Source organism: Bubalus kerabau, chromosome 4, assembly GCF_029407905.1.
Source record: "Bubalus kerabau isolate K-KA32 ecotype Philippines breed swamp buffalo chromosome 4, PCC_UOA_SB_1v2, whole genome shotgun sequence".
In the NCBI taxonomy this organism is placed as follows: Eukaryota; Metazoa; Chordata; class Mammalia; order Artiodactyla; family Bovidae; genus Bubalus; species Bubalus kerabau.
In genome coordinates, this window is record NC_073627.1 from 55,312,130 (window position 1) to 55,333,498 (window position 21,369).

Here is a 21,369-nt window from a genome sequence, read left to right on the forward strand (position 1 = left end):
CTGCAGATGGTGACAGCAGCCATGAAATTAAAAGACTCTTACTCCTTGGAAGGAAAGTTATGACCAACCTAGATAGCATATTCAAAAGCAGAGACATTGCTTTGCCAACAAAGGTCCGTCTAGTCAAGGCTATGGTTTTCCTGTGGTCATGTATGGATGTGAGAGTTGGACTGTGAAGAAGGCTGAGAACCGAAGAATTGATGCTTTTGAACTGTGGTGTTGGAGAAGACTCTTGAGAGTCCCTTGGACTGCAAGGAGATCCAACCAGTCCATTCTGAAGGAGATCAGCCCTGGGATTTCTTTGGAGGGAATGATGCTGAAGCTGAAACTCCAGTACTTTGGCCACCTCATTCGAAGAACTGACTCACTGGAAAAGACTCTGATGCTGGGAGGGATTGGGGCAGGAGGAGAAGGGGACGACAGAGGATGAGATGGCTGGATGGCATCACTGACTCGATGGACGTGAGTCTGAGTGAACTCCGGGAGTTGGTGATGGACAGGGAGGCCTGGTGTGCTGCAATTCATGGGGTCGCAAAGAGTCGGACACGACTGAGCAACTGAACTGAACTGAACTGAGGTAAGTGAAAGAGGAGAGTGAAAAAGTTGGCTTAAAGCTCAACATTCAGAAAACGAAGATCATGGCATCTGGTCCCATCACTTCATGGGAAATAGGTGGGGAAACAGTGTCAGACTTTATTTTTGGGGGCTCCAAAATCACTGCATATGGTGATTGCAGCCATGAAATTAAAAGACTCTTACTCCTTGGAAGAAAAGTTATGACCAACCTAGATAGCATATTCAAAAGCAGAGACATTGCTTTGCCAACAAAGGTCCGTCTAGTCAAGGCTATGGTTTTTCCAGCGGTCATGTATGGATGTGAGAGTTGGACTGTGAAGAAAGCTGAGCGCCGAAGAATTGATGCTTTTGAACTATGGTGTTGAAGAAGACTCTTGAGAGTCCCTTGGACTGCAAGGAGATCAGCCCTGGGTGTTCTTTGTAAGGAATGATGCTAAAGCTGAAACTCCAGTACTTTGGCCACCTGATGCAAAGAGTTGACTCATTGGAAAAGACTCTGATGCTGGGAGGGATTGGGGGCAGGAGGAGCAGGGGTCGACAGAGGATGAGATGGCTGGATGGCATCACTGACTCGATGGAGGTGAGTCTGAGTGAACTCCGGGAGGCCTGGCGTGCTGTGGTTCATGGGGTCGCAAAGAGTCAGATACGACTGAGCGACTGAACTGAACTGAAATGAACACCTGAAATTAATACAATATTATAAGTCAGTCATACTTCAATTAAAAAAAAAAAGAGTGTTAATATCTCCAACTATAACTGAATTTGCCTATTTCCCCTTTCAAGTCTATCAATTTTTTGCTTCATGTATTTTGAAATTGTTAAGTGCATAAATATTTAGTTTTCTTATGTTCTCTTGATGAATTGGTGCATTTATCATTACAAAATATATTTCCTTATTCCTGGTAATATCCCTTGTTTTGAAATCTATTTTGTCTGTTATTAAGATAGCCTTTCTAGTTTTCTTTGGATTAATGTTTGCTTGGTACATCTTTTTCCATCCTTTAACTTTAAAAAACTACTTTTTTTTTCTTTTTCATTTCTACATTTGTTTTCATCCAGTTTTATTGAGATCTAACTGACATACAGCACTGTGTAAGTTTTAGGTGTACAGCATAATGATTTGATTTATAAACATCATGAAATAATTATCAGTAAGTTTAGTGAATATCCATAATCTCATACAAAATTACAGAATGCAAAAGTACATATACAAAATTAAAGAAATAGAAAAAATATTTTCCCTTGTGATGAGATTGCTTAGGATTTACCTTCTTAATAACTTTCATATGTAATGTACAGCAATGTTAATTCTATTTATCATGTTGTACTTTACATACACATATTTTTCTTTTAACTGGAAGTTTGCACCTTTTGAGTGTCTGAATCCAATTTCCCCTCTCTCTACCCCCCACTTCTGATAAACACAAATTTGATCTCTTTTTCTATGAGTTTGTTTTTGAAATATAACTGAACTACAATACTGTATTAGTTTCTGTTATTCAATAGTGGTTTGATATTTCTATACATTTCAAAATGATCAACATAAGTTTAGTTATCACCTCTCATCATACAATATTACATAATTATAGACTATATTCCCCACCTTGTACATTTCATACTCATGACTAGTTTACCTTGCAAGTAGAAGTTTGATTTCTTAATCTGCTTCACCTATTTCTTTCCTCCCCTCTCCCTGAAACCTCCTATTTGTTCTTTGTATCTATAATTCTGTTTCTATTTTGTTGTGTTTATTTACTTGTTTTAGTTTTTAGACTCCACATATAAACGAAATGAAAGTATTTATCTTTTCTGACCTTTTTTCACTCAGCATAATAACCTCACTCAGCTTAATACCCTTACAACCATGTTGTCACAAATAGCAAGATTTCCTTATATTTTTTAACTTTTAAATTATGAATGTCTTTATATTTAAAGCCAGTGTCTCATGGACAGCATACAATCAGAGCTTGCTTTTTATCCAATCTGACAATCTCTGCTTTGTGGTATGTTTAAGGCCCACAGCTCCATCTTCAAAGACAGAGGCAGAGGGAGAAAAGCAAGAGTCAAGTATATTATTCCTCATAAGATTGTTGCATTCCAGAAGGATCTCTTCTCTGAACCAAGGTCAGTTCAAGGGACAGTTAATAGACACAAAGCATGGACACTGGGGGACACAGAAGAGTTTTGGAAGAAGCGTATGACATTCTTCTTCCTCTGTGAGAATAAGCACTAACTTTATAACTTCCAAGTAAGTTATAAAGTATCAGCTGGAGAGGGGAAAGAGAGTGATTGGATTGTTATGATGTAGCTCAGATGTGACCAGTTTAAGAAAGAAAAAAATGGGCTTGGGAATGGGAGTAGTTTTAAGGAGACAGTCCACTTCATAGGAGAGTCCATAGATTTGAGTCAAAACATCTTGAACATAAATCCAGGCTCTACATTTCCTGGTCGTAAGATTGAGAAATACAATTAATGTCTTGGCTTATAAACATGTGAAAAGGAAGCCATGTTTACCCTTCATGATTGTGCAATCGTTTTTTAACCATAAAAATTATCCAAACAATGGCACTATTTTAGGGAGAACACAGTGAATATCAACTCTAAACATTCCTGATTAGGGATAGGGGAGGAACGGTTGCTGGTGATGGTACAGGGGATTTTGGCCTTTATGATATGTAATCCAAACTTTACATTTTTAACAAGATGTCAGTACACAAACATAGTGGGGATCAGGCTCTTCTTGATATCAGGATACAGACTCCTTCCAGAATCTGATAAAAGCCACAAACTCTTTCCAGAAAAATGGCTCACACAAAGCTCAAGGAGGGTTTTTTGTTTGTTTGTTTGTTTAATTTGTCTGCATCAGGGCTTAGTTGCAGCACGTGGGATCTTTGTTGCATCATGCAGGATCTTTCATTGTGGTGCATTGATTCTCTAGTTGTGGTGCAAAGGCTCAATAGTTGTGGCCTGCCGTCTTAGTTGCCCTGTGACACGTGGGATCTTAGTTCCCACACCAAGGACCAAACCCGTGTCCCCTGAATTGCAAGGTGGATTCTTAACCACTGGACCACGAGGGAAGTCCCTAGGGAGTTTTGTTTTTTTTTTTTAGTTGAAGTATAGTTAGTTGATTTGGGCTTCCCTGGTGGCTCAAACAGTAAAGACTACACCTGCAATGCAGGAGAACTGGGTTCAATCCCTGGGTTGGGAAGATTCCCGGGAGGAGGGCCTGGTAACCCTCTCTAGTATTCTTGCCTATAGAATCCCCAAGGACAGAGGAGCATGGTGGGCTACAGTCCATGGGATCGAAGAGTCAGACACGACTGTGTGACTAAGCACAGCACAGTCAATTTAGATCATTAGTTTCAGGTGTAAAACCTGAAACAGGGATTCAATAGTTTTATAGATTATATTCCATTTAAAGTTATTACAAAATAATAGCTATATTTTCCTGTGTTATAAAACATATCTCTGTTTCTTATTTATTTTATACATAGTAGTTTGTAACTCCTAATCTCATACCCCTATCTTGCTTTTCTCCCTTCCCTCTCCCCACTGGGTAAGGGGATCAATAGACCCCTTGAACTCTGCTCATGGATCCCAATTTTAAGAATCCTGATTTATATCAGTAAATAAAAGGAATAAAAATCTAGTTTACCTGTATAAAGATAATTTAATTATGGTTACTTAGACAAATCACTTATATTTGCATATCATGTGATACAGTACTTTGCTTATAATTATGTCAGGTTGACTTTGCTCTAAGTTAGATTTGGTATAAAACGAAAGTTGTTTCAGGCTCCAACTTCATCATTTGTGGTTCATATGGCAAAGTGTTGCCTATTCACAATTTTAAAAGAAAAAATTAGAGTGATCTTTTTTCTTAAGAATGATATTCTGCCTTCACGGTTTCACCTGTTGAAATAATTATTACTATTTCCCAGGTTGGGAATTGTGTGCTCGTACAGAATACATTGGTAGGTGAGAGGTTGTGAAGCAGAGTGGAAGGTGTTCAGGCTCTAAAGACAGGCCTGGGCTGGAGTCTCAGCTCCTCTACCACTTACTCCAGTTCAACCTTTAAGTTCTGGCCTTCAATAACTTCATTGACTATGAGAATAACAAATACCTACTTAAGGGATTTCTAGGAGGATTAGGGACCACATAAACAAGGAGCCCAGGCTGTATTAGATCTTAAATAAATAGGGCTATTGTTACAGCGAGTCTTTAGTGTTATACAAGAGCAGCTTTGTTGCTGATGGCTCCCAATGCCATAAAATCAAACTGGGTTCAGGGGACAAGAAGCAGCAAATGACAAAGGCTGATAACTGCTGCCATCCCCAAGGTGCCAGAAAGCCGGACTCGAGGTTACAGGTGTGTCTCGCCTTTGGCAGCCCAATGAAGCACGTCTTCAGAATGGCATTTTATTGACTTTTCTCAAGGTCAGTGCGGTATCTAAGGTGGCTTAAATATCGGGAAATAACACATGCAGGGGAAAAACCAGTGCAATAATGACACCTTTTCCTTCCTTACTGCTAGCTTCCTTGTTTCTTTTTTCTCTGGTTCAGTGAATGCCAACCCCAGGAGTAATAAATCTTCTGACACTTTCATGTCTGGGTAACTGTCTTCACTTTCCGTCACTCCTCTGGCAAGAATGGGTGCATTCTGTGAGTCCCCGTCAACCAATTCTGAGGCCAAAGTGTCCCAGGATTCAGTGTAAGACTGTGTGGTGTGGTGGGAAAAGTAGTAGCTGAGAATTCGGGACACTCGGATTTGGAGCTTACGACCATTTCTGTCCGAATCCACATAATGGGGGCCAATAGCGCGGCTTTAGTTTCCTCATTCGTCACGCGCACCCAGCCCGGCCTTGGGTGTGAGCGAGCTTTGTTCGCACTAAAGACCAGCGGCAACCCCGCAGGACTACCCCAGCCGGCGTGGGCAGGGGCTCAGCCCGGGCGGGGCCCGCGATGGGCAGGGCTTCTCCCGCGCCTTGGGTGTGAGCGAGCTTTGTTCGCACTAAAGACCAGCGGCAACCCCGCAGGACTACCCCAGCCGGCGTGGGCAGGGGCTCAGCCCGGGCGGGGCCCGCGATGGGAGAGCTTCTTCCTCGCCGCCTAGGGAACCGGGTTCCAGGCTCCTGACGGCGTCTCAGTTGCCAGGGGAACCGGGGCGGCGCGCTTTCCGGCGCAGTCGTGCGCGGCGCAGCTGTCATGGCGGAGGCCATCTGGAGCAGTGACACCGGAGAGGCCGTGTACCGCTCTCGGGACCCCGTGCGCAACCTCCGCCTCCGGTAGTCGCATCACCCCAGAGCCCCGTGCTTTTATGCTCTCAGATAATTGGAGCCTGAATTACACTTCTCCTTTGCTGGGGCCCTCACTTCCGTTTGCAGTACTGACCACTGTGATCCAGGCCTCGTCGCGTCTCCCTCACTACCTGGAACCCTCTTCACTCGCAACTTCCTAGACTCACCCTTTCAGGACCCTACGCCCCCCAAATTCCTCAGGGCCCTATGTCTCCCTCCAATACACTCTCGCATCCTCTCCTCCCTGGGGCCCCATGCCCCCCTCCCCGCCCCTCTGTTGCCTGCACCCTGCCACATCTCTTGGTAGTCATAATCTCTTCAGTGCTTCGTTTCCCCATCCTTGCTCTGTGTTCGTCTCCTGCTTGTGTATCTTGTAACAGTATTTTGGGCTTCTCTTTTCCTGGCAGAGTCCACCTGCAAAGAATCACATCAAGCAACTACCTCCATTGCCAGCCTGCTGCCCAACTGGGGAAGGATCTCATAGACTTGGCCACTTTTAGGCCTCACCCAACGGCCAGTGGGTGTATTTTGGTGATGGGGCCCCTTGGGGATCTGGGGAAGGGCCTAGGGCTGAGGTTACCTCTTAAGACAGAGTAGACCCAGGTCTATAGTCTGAGAAAGGGTATAGAGAGCTTGTGTTTCTTGTCCAAGGTCACTGGGCTGCCAACTGTTGAAGTCAGAATTTGATCCCAGGCAGTTTTAACTACTACATTATGTTGTGTGAAAATTGAATTCAAGAAGTGATTCCTATCATCAAGAAGCTGATCTGAACTGTGGTCAAATGTACTGAAATAGCAAATACTGTGCTTTGGGTATATTATAAATTTACCTCTAAACCCAAATGCCATTTCTGACATTTTTTTTTCCTAAGAGAAAATATGACTCCAAACTTGAAACTTACAATATGAACACTTTTTAAAAACAAGTTAAACATTTGGGTCTGCTTGGAAAATGCACTTTTTTTTTTTAGCCTTGCTGTGTGGCATGTGGGATCTTAGTTTTCCCTGTAGGGATGGAACCCATGCCCCCTGCAATGCAACCATGGGACTACCAGGGAAGTCCCAGAAAATGTGCGTATTAGTATTATCTGTGTTCTAGCCTTTTTCTTTCTCTGAGAAGCCAGAAAAGTGAGAAAGAGAAGACAGTGTGTTTATGTTAGGTCACTAGTCTCTTTGCTTTTGTTGTTTCTGTTCAGAAATATTCCTGGGCAAAAGTGTGAGCTGGTGGGTTTTGAAGCATATATCTTTGGAAAAGGCATACTCATCTAGGAGTATACATATTAGATTTGGTTCTTTTTTAAAAACAATCTGTTTTATGTCTTTCCTTTTCTCTCTTAATACTTGGTCTCTTAAGGTTACAGTGTTTGTGATTCTAGATTTATGGCTTCAGAAATAGTGAAGATAAAAATGCCATGGTTCATAGCAAATGTAGACAATCAGCATTGAGAAAGAGCTGTTCAGCCTATATCTAAATTTCAGCTCTTGACTCTGAATTAGATTAATTAATTCCTGGAGGACGTGATTTCTTTTATTAAAGTGAGGGGGGTGATTAAAACTTCTTGGGTCTTAACCTTGGCTTCTGCGCATATCTACTGCCTCTCTAGAGTGAGTACTTCATAATCAGTGAACTCCAACTGGTTTTGTGGCAAATATAAGAGCACAGACTTTGGTTATAACCAACCAGAGAGCAAGAAGTAGTGCTAGTTGGGCTCAAACATTTGACTCGCTCTGTTTTCTATGCAGGTGGACACCGCCCAGAGGAAGAAGAAGAAGAGGAGGTTGTGATTGGGTGGCAAGAGAAGCTCTTCAGCCAGGTGGGCTGGTGCCCCTTGTCTGCTCCGTCTCCCTGCACCTGGCCCACGTCCGCCTGCCTGGTCGCAGGGAAAGGTTCCTGATACATATCGCCAAACTGACTTCCAGAAAGGTTACAGCAGTGTATACTTCCCACTGCTGTGTGTACGGGCTCAGTGTACACACAGCACACATAAAACCTGTCACTAGCTGGTTTTATGATCTTGAGTAACATGCTTTTCACCTCTGGGCCACATACCAAAACAGCACACGGTCTTGGTGTGTCAGTTCTATAACAGCAGAATTGAGTTAGACTGTCGCTCTGGTTCCTTGTAGCGCTAACCTTCGTTGGCTTTTCTGTCCTCCATCAGTTTAGATAAAACATCATGACAAATGATATTTGACCAAACAGTTGTAGCGACAAAATTAAAATATTCTCACTGGAACTCTGTTTCTTTGTGACCTCAGTTTGAAGTAGATCTGTACCAAAATGAAGCAGCCTGTCAGAGCCCTTTGGATCATCAATACCGTCAAGAGATTCTAAAGCTGGAAGATTCAGGTGGCAGGAAGAACCGACGGATCTTTACCTACACTGACTCTGATAGATACACCAATTTGGAAGAGGTATCATTCTTTCCCAAGTAGACAGACTCAGGTAGACTTACCCAAGCTCTGTAGCTCCCTTCACCTTTGTTTCCCCTGGCTTTCTGGCCTCGTGTTTTAACTCAGAAGCCTGTTAAGTGAGCCTGTCTAGGAATTTCCGTGTGTTTCTGGCAGCCAGACTGGAGTAGGTTGGTGGGCACAGTCTGTGGGTGGTGTGGCTGCTGCTCCCTGCCACACCTGCTGGAGGGCCTGGGGGAGCCTGCAGTGTCTCTAATGCTAGGCTTGCAGACTGCACACTGTGGGGAGCAGCCGCTAGGTTTGATTTCCCCCGTGCATCATGAGATCAGACAGGTGGATGGAGTCTAGAACCATCTAGATTAAATTCATCATGGGATTCAGCCAAAACTGAACATACAGATTTGAAGAGGAATTCAGTACTGTATAGGGAATGGCTTATGTCCTCAGTTTGCCAATGGCAGCGTACCCTTGTGGCCTCGTTTTAGATTTTCTTCAGTCACTGTATGATATGTTCTGTCTTCTCAGTGAGATTATAAACTCCTTGAAGGAGGGGAGAGCCTATATTTTCTGATTTTTGTCTATGAGTCTGTAGATTTCTTTTTTTTTTTTAATGCAAAATCTAATTTTATTTTTAAACTTTACAATATTGTATTGGTTTTGCCAAATATCGAAATGAATCCGCCACAGGTATACATGTGTTCCCCATCCTGAACCCTCCTCCCTCCTCCCTCCCCATACCATCCCTCTGGGTCGTCCCAGTGCACCAGCCCCAAGCATCCAGTATTGTGCATCGAACCTGGACTGGCGACTCGTTTCATATATGATATTATACATATTTCAATGCCATTCTCCCAAATCATCCCACCCTCTCCCTCTCCCACAGAGTCCAAAAGACTGTTCTATACATCAGTGTTTCTTTTGCTGTCTTGTATACAGGGTTATTGTTACCATCTTTCTAAATTCCATATATATATGTGTTGGTATACTGTATTGGTGTTTTTCTTTCTGGCTTACTTCACTCTGTAAAATAGGCCCCAGTTTCATCCACCTCATTAGAACTGATTCAAATGTATTCTTTTTAATGGCTGAGTAATACTCCATTGTGTATATGTACCATAGCTTTCTTATCCATTCATCTGCTGATGGACATCTAGGTTGCTTCCATGTCCTGGCTATTATAAACAGTGCTGCGATGAACATTGGGGTACACGTGTCTCTTTCAATTCTGGTTTCCTCAGTGTGTATGCCCAGCAGTGGGATTGCTGGATCATAAGGCAGTTCTATTTCCAGTTTTTTAAGGAATCTCCACACTGTTCTCCATAGTGGCTGTACTAGTTTTCATTCCCACCAACAATGTAAGAGGGTTCCCTTTCTCCACACCCTCTCCAGCATTTATTGCTAGTAGAATTTTGGATCACAGCCTTTCTGACTGGCGTGAAATGGTACCTCATAGTGGTTTTGATTTGCATTTCTCTGATAATGAGTGATGTTGAGCATCTTTTCATGTGTTTGTTAGCCATCTGTATGTCTTCTTTGGAGAAATGTCTATTTAGTTCTTTGGCCCATTTTTTGATTGGGTCATTTATTTTTCTGGAGTTGAGCTGTAGGAGTTGCTTGTATATTTTTGAGATTAGTTGTTTGTCAGTTGCTTCGTTTGCTATTATTTTCTCCCATTCTGAAGGCTGTCTTTTCACCTTGCTTATAGTTTCCTTTGTTGTGCAGAAGCTTTTAAGTTTAATTAGGTCCCATTTGTTTATTTTTGCTTTTATTTCCAGTATTCTGGGAGGTGGGTCATAGAGGATCCTGCTGTGATGTATGTCGGAGAGTGTTTTGCCTGTGTTCTCCTCTAGGAGTTTTATAGTTTCTGGTCTTACATTTAGATCTTTAATCCATTTTGAGTTTATTTTTGTGTATGGTGTTAGAAAATGCTCTAGTTTCATTCTTTTACAAGTGGTTGACCAGATTTCCCAGCACCACTTGTTAAAGAGATTGTTTTTAATCCATTGTATATTCTTGCCTCCTTTGTCAAAGATAAGGTGTCCATATGTGCGTGGATTTATCTCTGGGCTTTCTGTTTTGTCCCATTGATCTATATTTCTGTCTTTGTGCCAGTACCATACTGTCTTGATGACTGGCTTTGTAGTAGAGCCTGAAGTCAGGTAGCTTGATTCCTCCAGTTCCATTCTTCTTTCTCAAGGTAGCTTTGGCTATTCGAGGTTTTTTGTATTTCCATACAAATTGTGAAATTATTTGTTCTAGCTCTGTGAAGAATACCGTTGGTAGCTTGATAGGGATTGCATTGAATCTATAAATTGCTTTGGGTAGTATACTCATTTTCACTATATTGATTCTTCCAATCCATGAACATGGTATATTTTTCCATCTGTTAGTGTCCTCTTTGATTTCTTTCACCAGTGTTTTATAGTTTTCTATATATAGGTCTTTAGTTTCTTTAGGTAGATATATTCCTAAGTATTTTATTCTTTTCATTGCAATGGTGAATGGAATTGTTTCCTTAATTTCTCTTTCTGTTTTCTCATTATTAGTGTATAGGAATGCAAGGGATTTCTGTGTGTTGATTTTATATCCTGCAACTTTACTATAATCATTGATTAGTTCTAGTAATTTTCTGGTGGAGTTTTTAGGGTTTTCTATGTAGAGGATCATGTCATCTGCAAAGTGAGAGTTTTACTTCTTCTTTTCCAATTTGGATTCCTTTTATTTCTTTTTCTGCTCTGATTGCTGTGGCCAAAACTTCCAAAACTATGTTGAATAGTAATGGTGAAAGTGGGCACCCTTGTCTTGTTCCTGACTTTAGAGGAAATGCTTTCAATTTTTCACCATTGAGGATAATGTTTGCTGTGGGTTTGTCATATATAGCTTTTATTATGTTGAGGTATGTTCCTTCTATTCCTGCTTTCTGGAGAGTTTTTATCATAAATGGATGTTGAATTTTGTCAAAGGCTTTCTCTGCATCTATTGAGATAATCATATGGTTTTTATTTTTCAATTTGTTAATGTGGTGTATTACATTGATTGATTTGCAGATATTGAAGAATCCTTGCATCCCTGGGATAAAGCCCACTTGGTCATGGTGTATGATCTTTTTAATGTGTTGTTGGATTCTGATTGCTAGAATTTTGTTAAGGATTTTTGCATCTATGTTCATCAGTGATATTGGCCTGTGGTTTTCTTTTTTTGTGAGATCTTTGTCAGGTTTTGGTATTAGGGTGATGGTGGCCTCATAGAATGAGTTTGGAAGTGTACCTTCCTCTGCAATTTTCTGGAAGAGTTTGAGTAGGATAGGTGTTAGCTCTTCTCTAAATTTTTGGTAGAATTCAGCTGTGAAGCTGTCTGGACCTGGGCTTTTGTTTGCTGGAAGATTTTTAATTACAGTTTCAATTTCCGTGCTTGTGATGGGTCTGTTAAGATTTTCTATTTCTTCCTGGTCCAGTTTTGGAAAGTTGTACTTTTCTAAGAATTTGTCTATTTCTTCCACGTTGTCCATTTTATTGGCATATAATTGTTGATAGTAGTCTCTTATGATGCTTTGTATTTCTGTGTTGTCTGTTGTGATCTCTCCATTTTCATTTCTAATTTTATTGATTTGATTTTTCTCCCATTGTTTCTTGATGAGTCTGGCTAATGGTTTGTCAATTTTATTTATCCTTTCAAAGAACCAGCTTTTGGCTTTGTTGATTTTTGCTATGGTCTCTTTTGTTTCTTTTGCATTTATTTCTGCCCTAATTTTTAAGATTTCTTTCCTTCTACTAACCCTGGGGTTCTTCATTTCTTCCTTTTCTAGTTGCTTTAGGTGTAGAGTTAGGTTATTTATTTGACTTTTTTCTTGTTTCTTGAGGTATGCCTGTATTGCTATGAACTTTCCCCTTAGGACTGCTTTTACAGTGTCCCACAGGTTTTGGGTTGTTGTGTTTTCATTTTCATTTGCTTCTATGCAAATTTTGATTTCTTTTTTAATTTCTTCTGTGATTTGTTGGTTATTCAGCAGCATGTTGTTCAGCCTCCATATGTTGGAATTTTTAATAGTTTGTCTCCTGTAATTGAGATCTAATCTTACTGCATTGTGGTCAGAAAAGATGCTTGGAATGATTTCAATTTTTTTGAATTTACCAAGGCTAGATTTATGGCCCAGATGTGATCTATCCTGAAGAAGGTTCCATGTGCACTTGAGAAAAAGGTGAAATTCATTGTTTTGGGATGAAATGTCCTATAGATATCAATTAGGTCTAACTGGTCTATTGTATCGTTTAAAGTTTGTGTTTCCTTGTTAATTTTCTGTTAGTTGATCTATCCATAGGTGTGAGTGGGGAGTCTGTAGATTTGTAAGCTAGGTGTTAAGTGAATGTTTTTGAAAGTTGTGGGTTGGTAGCATGTAAAATTTAGGTTGTCTGTTTTGGTAAAGAAAGGAAAATTACGGAGCGTTTTTCACGGAATACTTGTGTTACATTTGGCATCTTCCAACCACCTAGTGACGTCAGCATCTACTGGGTAGACTCACCCAACTCTGTTGGTACGGGCTTACAGACTGCAGACTCATTTCTCAAGAGTAATGTGCTGCTACCACCTTAGGGCAGATCAGGGCATGGTTGGGCTCTTCTCTGAGCTGTTTGTGCCTCTGCACCCTCCATCAGCGTGTGCTGTTGTGAGGTGGCTGTGCTCTCAAGGTCCTGTGAGGTTTCAGAAGGAAGGTTTCCCTCCAGCTGCTTGGTCCCACGTGGCCCTGAGCTGCTGGCTTATACCAAGCTGCTCTGTTTTCCCAGCACTGTCAGAAAATGACCACCGCAGCCAGCGAAATGCCATCCTTCTTGGTCGAGCGAATGGCAAATGTCAGGCGGCGACGGCAGGACAGGCGAGGGACGTGAGTGCAAGTGTGTATGGGGCTGGGGAGGTCCCCGTATTCCTTCTGTGCCAGTGTTCTTGGTGTGCTCACCGATGCGAGTGTCCCACTCTGCAGTGGAGTGCTCCCCTGTACTCCTTCTGGGTGTGCTCCCTTGCGTTCTTCCTTCAGGCTCTTCAGGGGGTGCCAGGGAAGTGACCCTTCCTGTGGTGTCTCCCAGGGAAGGTGGCATACTTAAGTCACGAATCGTCACTTGGGAGCCCTCAGAAGAATTCATCAAGAACAACCATGTCATCAACACTCCTCTTCAGACCATGTACATCATGGCAGACCTGGGGCCCTATGGAAAGTGAGTGAAACTTCTCACTGCCCAACTCAGACCTTCATCCTCTTCTCCTGTTGCTAACCATCACCCTCCTGTTACGGTCATCCCAGGTATATGGGAGGGAGGGATTTTGTTTCCTTCTTTTTCTTTGGAAGGAAATGTTTTACTCTTACTGTTCTCACCCTAGCCTCTGTCTACTCCCCTGATGTGAACTGAATACCTCATCCTCTTTCCCAGAAATGGGGCCAGCAATCTTGAACTCTTGTGTTACCCCTGGTTTCTAGGCTTGGCTATAAGAAGCATGAACATGTCCTCTGTACTCTGAAGGTGGACAGCAATGGAGTGATCACAGTAAAACCTGACTTCACTGGCTGCAAAGGACCCTACAGGTGAGAAGAGGAAGAAAGAGGCGGTGGAGACTAGCATTCCTTTGCTGGGCTTCACTTCTTGCCTTGAGTGGAGGAAGTTCTCAGAAAGCCCTTTGTCTCTCCTGACGTTTAAATTCCCAGCTGACAGTTTGTTCCTGGGTTGGGTCTGGAGGGCCTCATCTCCTGTTTTCCCAGTTAGTCCCTTTGTGGCTTTGACCTTACAGAATCGAGACAGAGGGGGAGAAGCAGGAGCTGTGGAACTATACGATCGACAATGTGTCTTCCCTCGCCCAGCCTGAGGAGGAGGAGCGGGAACAGCGCGTGTTCAAGGACGTGAGTGCTGGTTCATCCGAGAACCGGAGAGCGGAGCTGAGGCTGCGCTTGAGGGTTGGTCAGCAGCGGCCGGGTCTTGCTCTTGATGGCCTCTCCTGACTGGGGAAGCCCTTCTAACCTATCAGACATGAGGCGTTGAGCCTGTTATAAGATCATTATGCTAATGACGATCTATCTGAGCATGGCCTGTGCTCTGTGCTAGGGACTTCACATGCCTAATTTCATTTAGACTGTACTGCAGCCCTTCGAGGGAATGCTTATTTTATGACCATTTTACAAGTGAGGCAATGGAGGTCAAGAAGCTAAGAGTCTGCCCCAGGTCGCAGCAGCGTGGGAGCCGGCTTGGCCCCAGGCCAGTGGACTCCAGAGCCTCTGTGCTTCGCTGTCGGATGTCGGCGGCAGGAGCGCTCAGGCACTCGGCTCTCCGTGGCGTTTCCCATTCCTGCTGCGTTTCTCCCTCCCATGCAGACCTGAACCCTGGTCTGCCTGGGACTGCATCTTGAGTCTCGGGGTGGTTTGTTTCCTCAGCTCTACGGCCGGCACAAGGAGTATCTCAACAGCCTCGTGGGCACTGACTTTGAGATGGTGAGTAGCCCAGCTTCCCACACCACCATAAGAGCGCTCTGACTCTAGCTGAGTGATGGTCTTCTCTTCAAGGTCCCCAAGACACACTCTTCAGTGTAAAAAGAAAGTAGAAAATAACATAGAGTATTTTGCTGTGTTTTCGAAGCGTTGCATGTTGATTTAGAACTGTCGATGCATAGGAAGAGGTCTCAAAGGGCACATATCTTCTGGGGGCTTTCTCTGGGAAGAGGGTGGAATTGGAGACAGCAGGTGGCTATTGAGGGGTGAGAGGGATATGTCAGGAATGTTTCCTTTTTATTCTCTAAACTTAGGTAGTTTTGAATTTTTATCAGCGGTGGTGCATTCATGTATTACTTTATAATTAATTTTATTGTTGCTGTTGAGTCACTCAGTCATGTCCGACTCTTTGCAACCCCATGGACTGCATGCCAGGCTTCCTGTTTCCTGGGGTTTGCTCAGATTCATGTCCACTGAGTCAGTGATGCTATTTAACCATTAATTTTTTTTGTAAATAAGTATAAAGATGAAACGTGAGTCTGGGTGAACTCAGGGAGTTAGTGATGGACAGGGAGGCCTGGCGTGCTGCGATTCATGGGGTCGCAAAGAGTCAGACACAACTGAGTGACTGAACTGATAAAGATGAAAAATGTCTTCCTTCCTCTTAATGTAGATATTTTCCCTACATGCTCCATAAAGGAGGGAGGCATCTCATTTCTGTTCGTCAGATAGTTTGGCTTTTAAGACAAAACAGTTTAAGTCCTTAATGTTCTTTGTCTTCTCTTATTCCAGGAGTTCCTTTTCTAGATCTGGAAACAAAGATAGAGTTAGCTGATGGTCTCCCTCTCTGTTTGTAAAAAATTAGCTTTCACTATTTTTATATTGTATTAGCAACAGATGTTCAGTGTTAAAAAGTTAACTAAGATAGAGACACAAATAATTTAAAAGGAAACTGCCTAGCTTCTTGGCCTCAGCCCCCAGAGGGAGCAGGGTCTCTGGCCTCTTGCTGTAGGGCAGTGGCAGCTGTGTCTGCTTCTCTTGACCATTCTCATAATGTCCTCACTCTCTGTTGCCCCTTCCACCATTTAAATTAGGTGCTTTCCCCCTACGTTACGCATTTGAGAAATGAAGGAAACAGATCTGTGGAGAAACAGCAGGTGGGGAGGAAGCGTGGGTAGTTGCTTGTCAGAATCGGACATCTCATGACAGGTCCTGTGGGGGTTTACGGACAGGCTGGAGGAGAGGTGTTGCTTCCCTCTGACCTCCTGACCGGTCCCCACTTCTCTCTACCTCAGACCGCACCAGGTGCCCTCCGGCTCTTCGTGAATGGAGAGGTGGGTAAGTGTCTCACCAGACAGAGGTCCCCTGAGGCTTGGCAAGTGCCAGAGAGAGCAGTGTGGAATAGTCCTCCCCACCCCAGCAGTGGCCTTGGGTTGTCCGCAGCGCTCGGGAGACTCAGGCATGAGTCTTTCCTGGAAACACAGAGTCCCCGGCCCTTGGGAGCCTTGCTTCCACAAGTGGGTAGGCCCTGCAGGACTGGGTCAGGTGTTAGGGGTGATAGGGCAATACACTGAATCTGTTTCCTGTTTTCTTAGTTTCAGCCCAAGGCTATGAGTATGACAACCTCTACGTCCACTTCTTTGTGGAGTTGCCAACTTCTAGTAAGTAGTATTCACAAGTCTCCCTTTTTACCCCTTCTGACAGTTTTCCAGAAGCATTCGGTCAGGTTTCCTTCCCCGCTCCTCCACTGAAATTGTTACCGTTCTTTTCAAGGTCATAGGTCACTTCCAAGATGTGGAATCCTGTGGGGACGTGTCTGCCTTCGCCCTCCTTGTCTCCCAGTTGCTGCAGCTCACTTTCCTCACTGCCCCTCTCCTCTTGCCTTCGGGCTCTGTGCTCCGCTCTGCTCTCTCGTTGGTGGCTCAGCAGTCTCCTTGGCTGTTTCCTCATCTGCTGTTGACCTAAAACTATTAGAGCATCCAAGGCCAGGCCTGGCCTTCTGTTACCGTCTCTACACAGTCTTCCTAGGTGGCCCCATCCTTCCTGTGGCTTCAGTACTGTGTGTGTGTCTCAGACGCCCAGACTTCTCTCTCTACTCTTAGCCTCCCCCTGAATTCCAGACTCATGCCCACTTACCTGTTTGTTGTTTCTGCTTAATGTGACCAAAAGCATCCCCGATTCCTCCTCTTGCCGCAAACGTGCCATCATGGTCTTCTCCATCTTAGCAGAACCACAGTATCATCTCCTTGGTGTCTAATACCAGGAATATAAGAGACATCCTTGATTCCCCACTTTCTCTAGCTCCCTACCACCATTCATGCCATCAGCAGCAATTCCTGTCAGGTCTGTTTCCCAAAGATGTCCTGAATTACCTGTTCTCTTGAGGACCCTGGACCAAACCACCATCATCTCTTACTTAGGCCAAAGCGTTAAGTGTCTAATTTATCCTCTTGCTTCCTGTCTTGCTCTTATGTTTCTTTTCTTTTTTTAAATAATTTTTATTTATTTATGTATTTTTAGCTGTGCTGGGTCTTCATTGCTGCAGGGACTCCTCTCCCGTTGGCGGTGCTCGGGCTTCTCACGGCAGTGGCTACTCTTGTTGCAGAGCATGGGCTCTCGGGCCCTGAGGTTTCAGTAGCCACGGTTCCCGGGCTCTGGAGCACAGGCTCAGTAGTTCTGGTGCACAGGCTTAGTTTTTTTCTCGGCTTGTGGGAATCTTCCTGGACCAGGGACCAAACCTGTGTCTCCTGCATTGGCAGGTGGCTTCTTTATCATTGAGCCACCAGGGAAGCCCCCCTTACGTTTCATTTGCCATACATACCACAGCCTAACCGAGCCTTTAAAATGTAAACCAGCTGTCTCTCTTCAACTTAAAGCCCCAACAGCTTCCCTTCCCACTTTGAGCAAAGTCCAGACCCCATTCTCTGAATGAGCTGGCCCTGGCCTGTCTCTCCCTTATAACATTCCAGTCATGCTTCCTGTTCCTCAACAGGCCAAGTTCATTCCCACTTTGGGGCCTTTTCAGGACCATTTCCTCTGTCTGAAACCTTTTGAATCCTATCTTTACACGACTGGTTCTGCTTCAGTTTAGGTCTCAGCCTAAGTGCCACCTCCGAGTGGTCCCTCAGCATCCCTAAATGGGCCTCCAGGCCTCTCAGTCTCTTCACGCTGTTTTATATTTAGCTTTTATCACTCCCTGATGGTCTGTCGTTGGTTGGCTTTCTGTGCCCCCTCCCACCCCCAGCTAGAAGGTTAGCTCCCTGAGAGACAGAAAGCTTTTCTATCTGGTCACTGCAGTGTCCCCAGGGGCCCGTCATAGCACACAGTAGGCCCAGTGAACGTGGCATGAGTGATTGGTCACGTGCCTGAGTGACTGAATGCAGAAAGGAGCTTTGTGTTTCTGTCAACTGCTCGCCTTCCTCCCAGGTTGACTGACTCTGTGTGGTCTTTGGCTTTTAGACTGGTCAAGCCCAGCGTTCCAGCAGCTCTCAGGAATAACACAGACCTGTGCCACCAAGTCCCGGGGGATGGTATGGCAACAACAGGGGCACCTGGAGGGAACAGGGCTGCTCCCGGCATGACATCCAAAGATGATCGGGCTGACAGCGCGGGGAGGACTCGAGAGCTGAGTCTGGCGCTTCGCTGTGGGCCCTGCAGGGCCGCCTGGCCCCAGGGTTCTCCGCCTTTTTGAGAATGGCAGCAGCTTGTGTCTGGGTGTCCCTTCCCCTCTTAGCCTCTTATTTCCTGTGTGGAGTGATAGTTTTTCCTTTTCCATTGGGACCGTGACCTTGTCACTGGCCACAGGAAAAATGAGTGCCAAGTGAGGCCTTGCCACTCCGTGGCACTGAGTTTAAAACAACAGCCCTCCTTTTTAGGATAACGTGGCCTACTTCTCCTACCCTTTCACATTCGAGGCCTCCTTCCTCCACGAGGACGAATCTGTCGGTGAGTGGCCCGGCCGGTCCTCGGCCTTGGGACTCCTCAGACATGCCCTCTCCCATGGGGGCCTCCTGGGACCTGGCCGCTTCTCCCCTCCGCAGATGCGCTCCCAGAGTGGCCCGTGCTCTACTGCGAGGTCCTCTCGCTGGACTTCTGGCAGCGGTACCGCGTGGAAGGCTACGGGGCTGTGGTGCTGCCCGCCACCCCAGGTGACCTCTCGTCCCTGCCCTGCACGCAGCCCTCCTGCCCCCGCTCCTAGATGCAAGGCTGATACTTCAGAGAACTCGACCACTTCCTGGGAGAAGCGGGGATGACTGGGAACTAGAAGCACTTAACTTGCAAGATTCTGTGCTCCTTTTGAGGGCATTTTCTGTCTCCGTTAGAGACAGCTGAGCAGCTCTGGACTCTGATTCCGGCTCCTCTGATTTGACCTGCAGCCTTGGGGGAGCAGCCTGTGTCAAGATGGGCTCTGGACAGACGTGTACTGAGCGGATCACCGTTCCTTTAGAAATAATAGCCACTGTCTTCTATTGTGTGCCAGGCAGTGTGCTGAGTGCTTCTCGTTTAATTCTCCCCACCACTCTTTGAGGCATAGGTGTTGGTATTATTTCCGTTTTACTAGACGAGGAGAATGGGGTTCAGAGAGGCTGAAACTTGCGCCAGCACCCAGGTGGTAACTGGCAGAGCTAAGATCTGAGCTTCTGTCTGATTGATTCCCACGTGGGTCCCCTAAACCTCCGTGGTGACCTTCACCAGAGGTCAGGCCATCCCCAGACCAGGTGTTTTAGTGGTGGCAAGGCCCGTGTCACTGCTGGGGAGCCCGCGAGGGACCGCAGGCCCTTTCCAGCCCTGGCTGCATCCTCTTCTGCCCAGGCTCTCACACCCTGACGGTCTCCACCTGGAGGCCCCTGGAGCTCAGCCCGGTGGCTGAACTGCGGAGGTTTTTCATTGGTGGCTCTCTGGAGCTGGAGGACCTCTCCTACGTGTGGATACCAGGAACCTTCAAGGTGACTTTTGTCTCTGGGTAGATTTCACCGTGGGAAGTTATGACCCTGTCTTCTGGGAAAGGTGCAGTCTTGGTTAAGGGCCCTTGATCGTTCATTGCTTTATCAATGCTTAGTCTCTTCCTTTCTGTGGCTCCAATGGGAAATCTCAGCCACATCTTGAAGCACATACAGATGTCACTGCGCTCCTAGGAGAGCTCTGAGAAGTAGGACGCTTAGAGGTTTCCCCTGATCCCCATCAGAGTAACCGGCCCCTTCCCCCAGCCCATCCCTGAGACCTCAGGAAGCAGAGAGTCAGCCGGCTTCTTAGAAGACTGCTCATTCTCAAACGAGGCTGGACTGTTCCCTGATTGACAGTTGGGAGGTGATGGCATTTGGGTTTTGGGATGAATTTTCCCCGACAGACCTGTTCTCCCCAAGAATGGGAATAAGAATGGGAGTGAGGCCAGCATGGTGCCTGGGGTCTGGAAACCACCCGAAGCCTGACACTAACCGGATCCACAGGGGGAGCGTCTGAGCCGCTTTGGGCTCCGCACCGAGACCACAGGCAGCGTCACCTTCCGCCTGCACTGTCTGCAGCAGTCCCGGTGAGTGGCCCCGGCCCTCTGCCTCAGGCCTTCTGGTTCCCAGGGCTGCAGAGCAGCCGTGGTCAGGTGGCTGGCTCCCCACAGGGCCTTCATGGAGTCAAGTTCCCTCCGGAAGAGGATGCGGAGTGTGTTGGACCGTCTGGAGGGATTCAGCCAGCAGAGTTCCATTCACAATGTGCTGGGTAGGCATCCCCCTCCACCCAAGTCCAGCCACCCCGCCCCTCCCAACATCCACCTAGGCCCCATCGCCCCCACACCGTGGTCCTGACTCCGTGTCTACTTCCCTCACAGAGGCCTTCCGGCGAGCCCGGCGCCGTATGCAGGAGGCCCGAGAAAGCCTCCCCCAGGACCTTGTGAGTCCCTCGGAAACCTCAGTCTCCTAGCTTTTTGCAGCCCTGGCCTCTGTGATGAGTGATACCCACCATGGCCCGGGCCCTGCCACCTCTTCGTCTTTCTGGTTAGAGACCCCACTGACCTGCTGAGAACCAGAGGAGCTGAGAATCCTGACCCCCCCACCTGCTCTTCAGCTGCCAAATGCCCACAGGTGGTCGCCTCTTGATATGTCAGCCCCTGCACGTGCCCCTTCACAAGAGGACAGGTGTTTCAGGGTTGAGACCCGTTTGGGGGTAAGGCCAGAGTCACTTCTGTCCTCAGCACTACCTGCTCTCTGGCCTGTCTCTGGGTCTCGGGGGCAGAGCGCCGCGGTCCGTCCTGCTCTGCACCTGCTGTACACATGGGGGCCCAAGAGAGAAGGCAGGCGAGGGAGGTCTTCTATCCCCAGCCCAGGAGCCCATCTCCTTTTCCTGCCGGGGGGCTGGCTGCCAGAGTAAATGAAGGCTGAAGGCAGTCCTTTCTGCTAGCTGGCTAGTGGCTTTTATTGTGTTTTTTGTACATAAAAACGTTTTCTACCATCTGACATTCCGTCGGCTTGTTTTCTGCTCAAGTCTCTGGCATGGCCAAGGTATTCTCCTTAATGTTGGGGCCCCTAACACTGCTGCCCTTCCCTGCCTTTTCCTATTCCAGAGGTTCTTTGGATTCTCCAAACTCAGCCCCCAGGAGGGTCTTCAAGGTTAGTGCCAGCTGTGTCTTA

General features: G+C 45.9%; 1 protein-coding gene across 6 annotated transcripts; it reads left to right on the forward strand.

Moving 5' to 3' along the window:
- The first annotated feature begins 2,253 nt into the window (after positions 1 to 2,253).
- Positions 2,254 to 21,195, forward strand: MKS1 (MKS transition zone complex subunit 1). 6 transcript variants are annotated; one of them, XM_055577520.1, is made up of 20 exons: positions 2,254 to 2,700; positions 6,280 to 6,389; positions 7,615 to 7,685; positions 8,131 to 8,286; positions 13,065 to 13,162; positions 13,362 to 13,490; positions 13,751 to 13,855; positions 14,059 to 14,167; positions 14,696 to 14,752; positions 15,844 to 15,906; positions 16,045 to 16,087; positions 16,345 to 16,410; positions 18,209 to 18,279; positions 18,625 to 18,694; positions 18,790 to 18,897; positions 19,562 to 19,695; positions 20,197 to 20,279; positions 20,364 to 20,461; positions 20,571 to 20,632; positions 20,742 to 21,195. In XM_055577520.1, the coding sequence occupies exons 1-20, from the start codon at positions 2,582 to 2,584 to the stop codon at positions 20,751 to 20,753; spliced, it is 1,764 nt and encodes a 587-aa protein (XP_055433495.1). In that variant the 5' UTR covers positions 2,254 to 2,581; the 3' UTR covers positions 20,754 to 21,195. The 6 variants fall into 6 exon arrangements, with proteins under 6 accessions (XP_055433495.1, XP_055433493.1, XP_055433497.1 ...); XM_055577518.1 differs by having other exon boundaries at positions 2,267 to 2,700; positions 20,571 to 21,195; XM_055577521.1 differs by lacking the exon at positions 2,254 to 2,700 and adding an exon at positions 5,579 to 5,860 and having other exon boundaries at positions 20,571 to 21,195.
- The last annotated feature ends 174 nt before the right edge of the window (positions 21,196 to 21,369 follow it).

What these genes read in the sequence shown, in the direction of transcription:
- MKS1 (XM_055577518.1), top strand. Translation starts at nt 2,582, where the DNA reads ATGTTTAAGGCCCACAGCTCCATCTTCAAAGACAGAGGCAGAGGGAGA. An exon ending in GATACACCAATTTGGAAGAG is followed by an intron (nt 8,287 to 13,064) that starts GTATCATTCTTT and finishes CTGTTTTCCCAG; the next exon opens with CACTGTCAGAAAATGACCAC. An exon ending in CCACGAGGACGAATCTGTCG is followed by an intron (nt 18,695 to 18,789) that starts GTGAGTGGCCCG and finishes TCCCCTCCGCAG; the next exon opens with ATGCGCTCCCAGAGTGGCCC.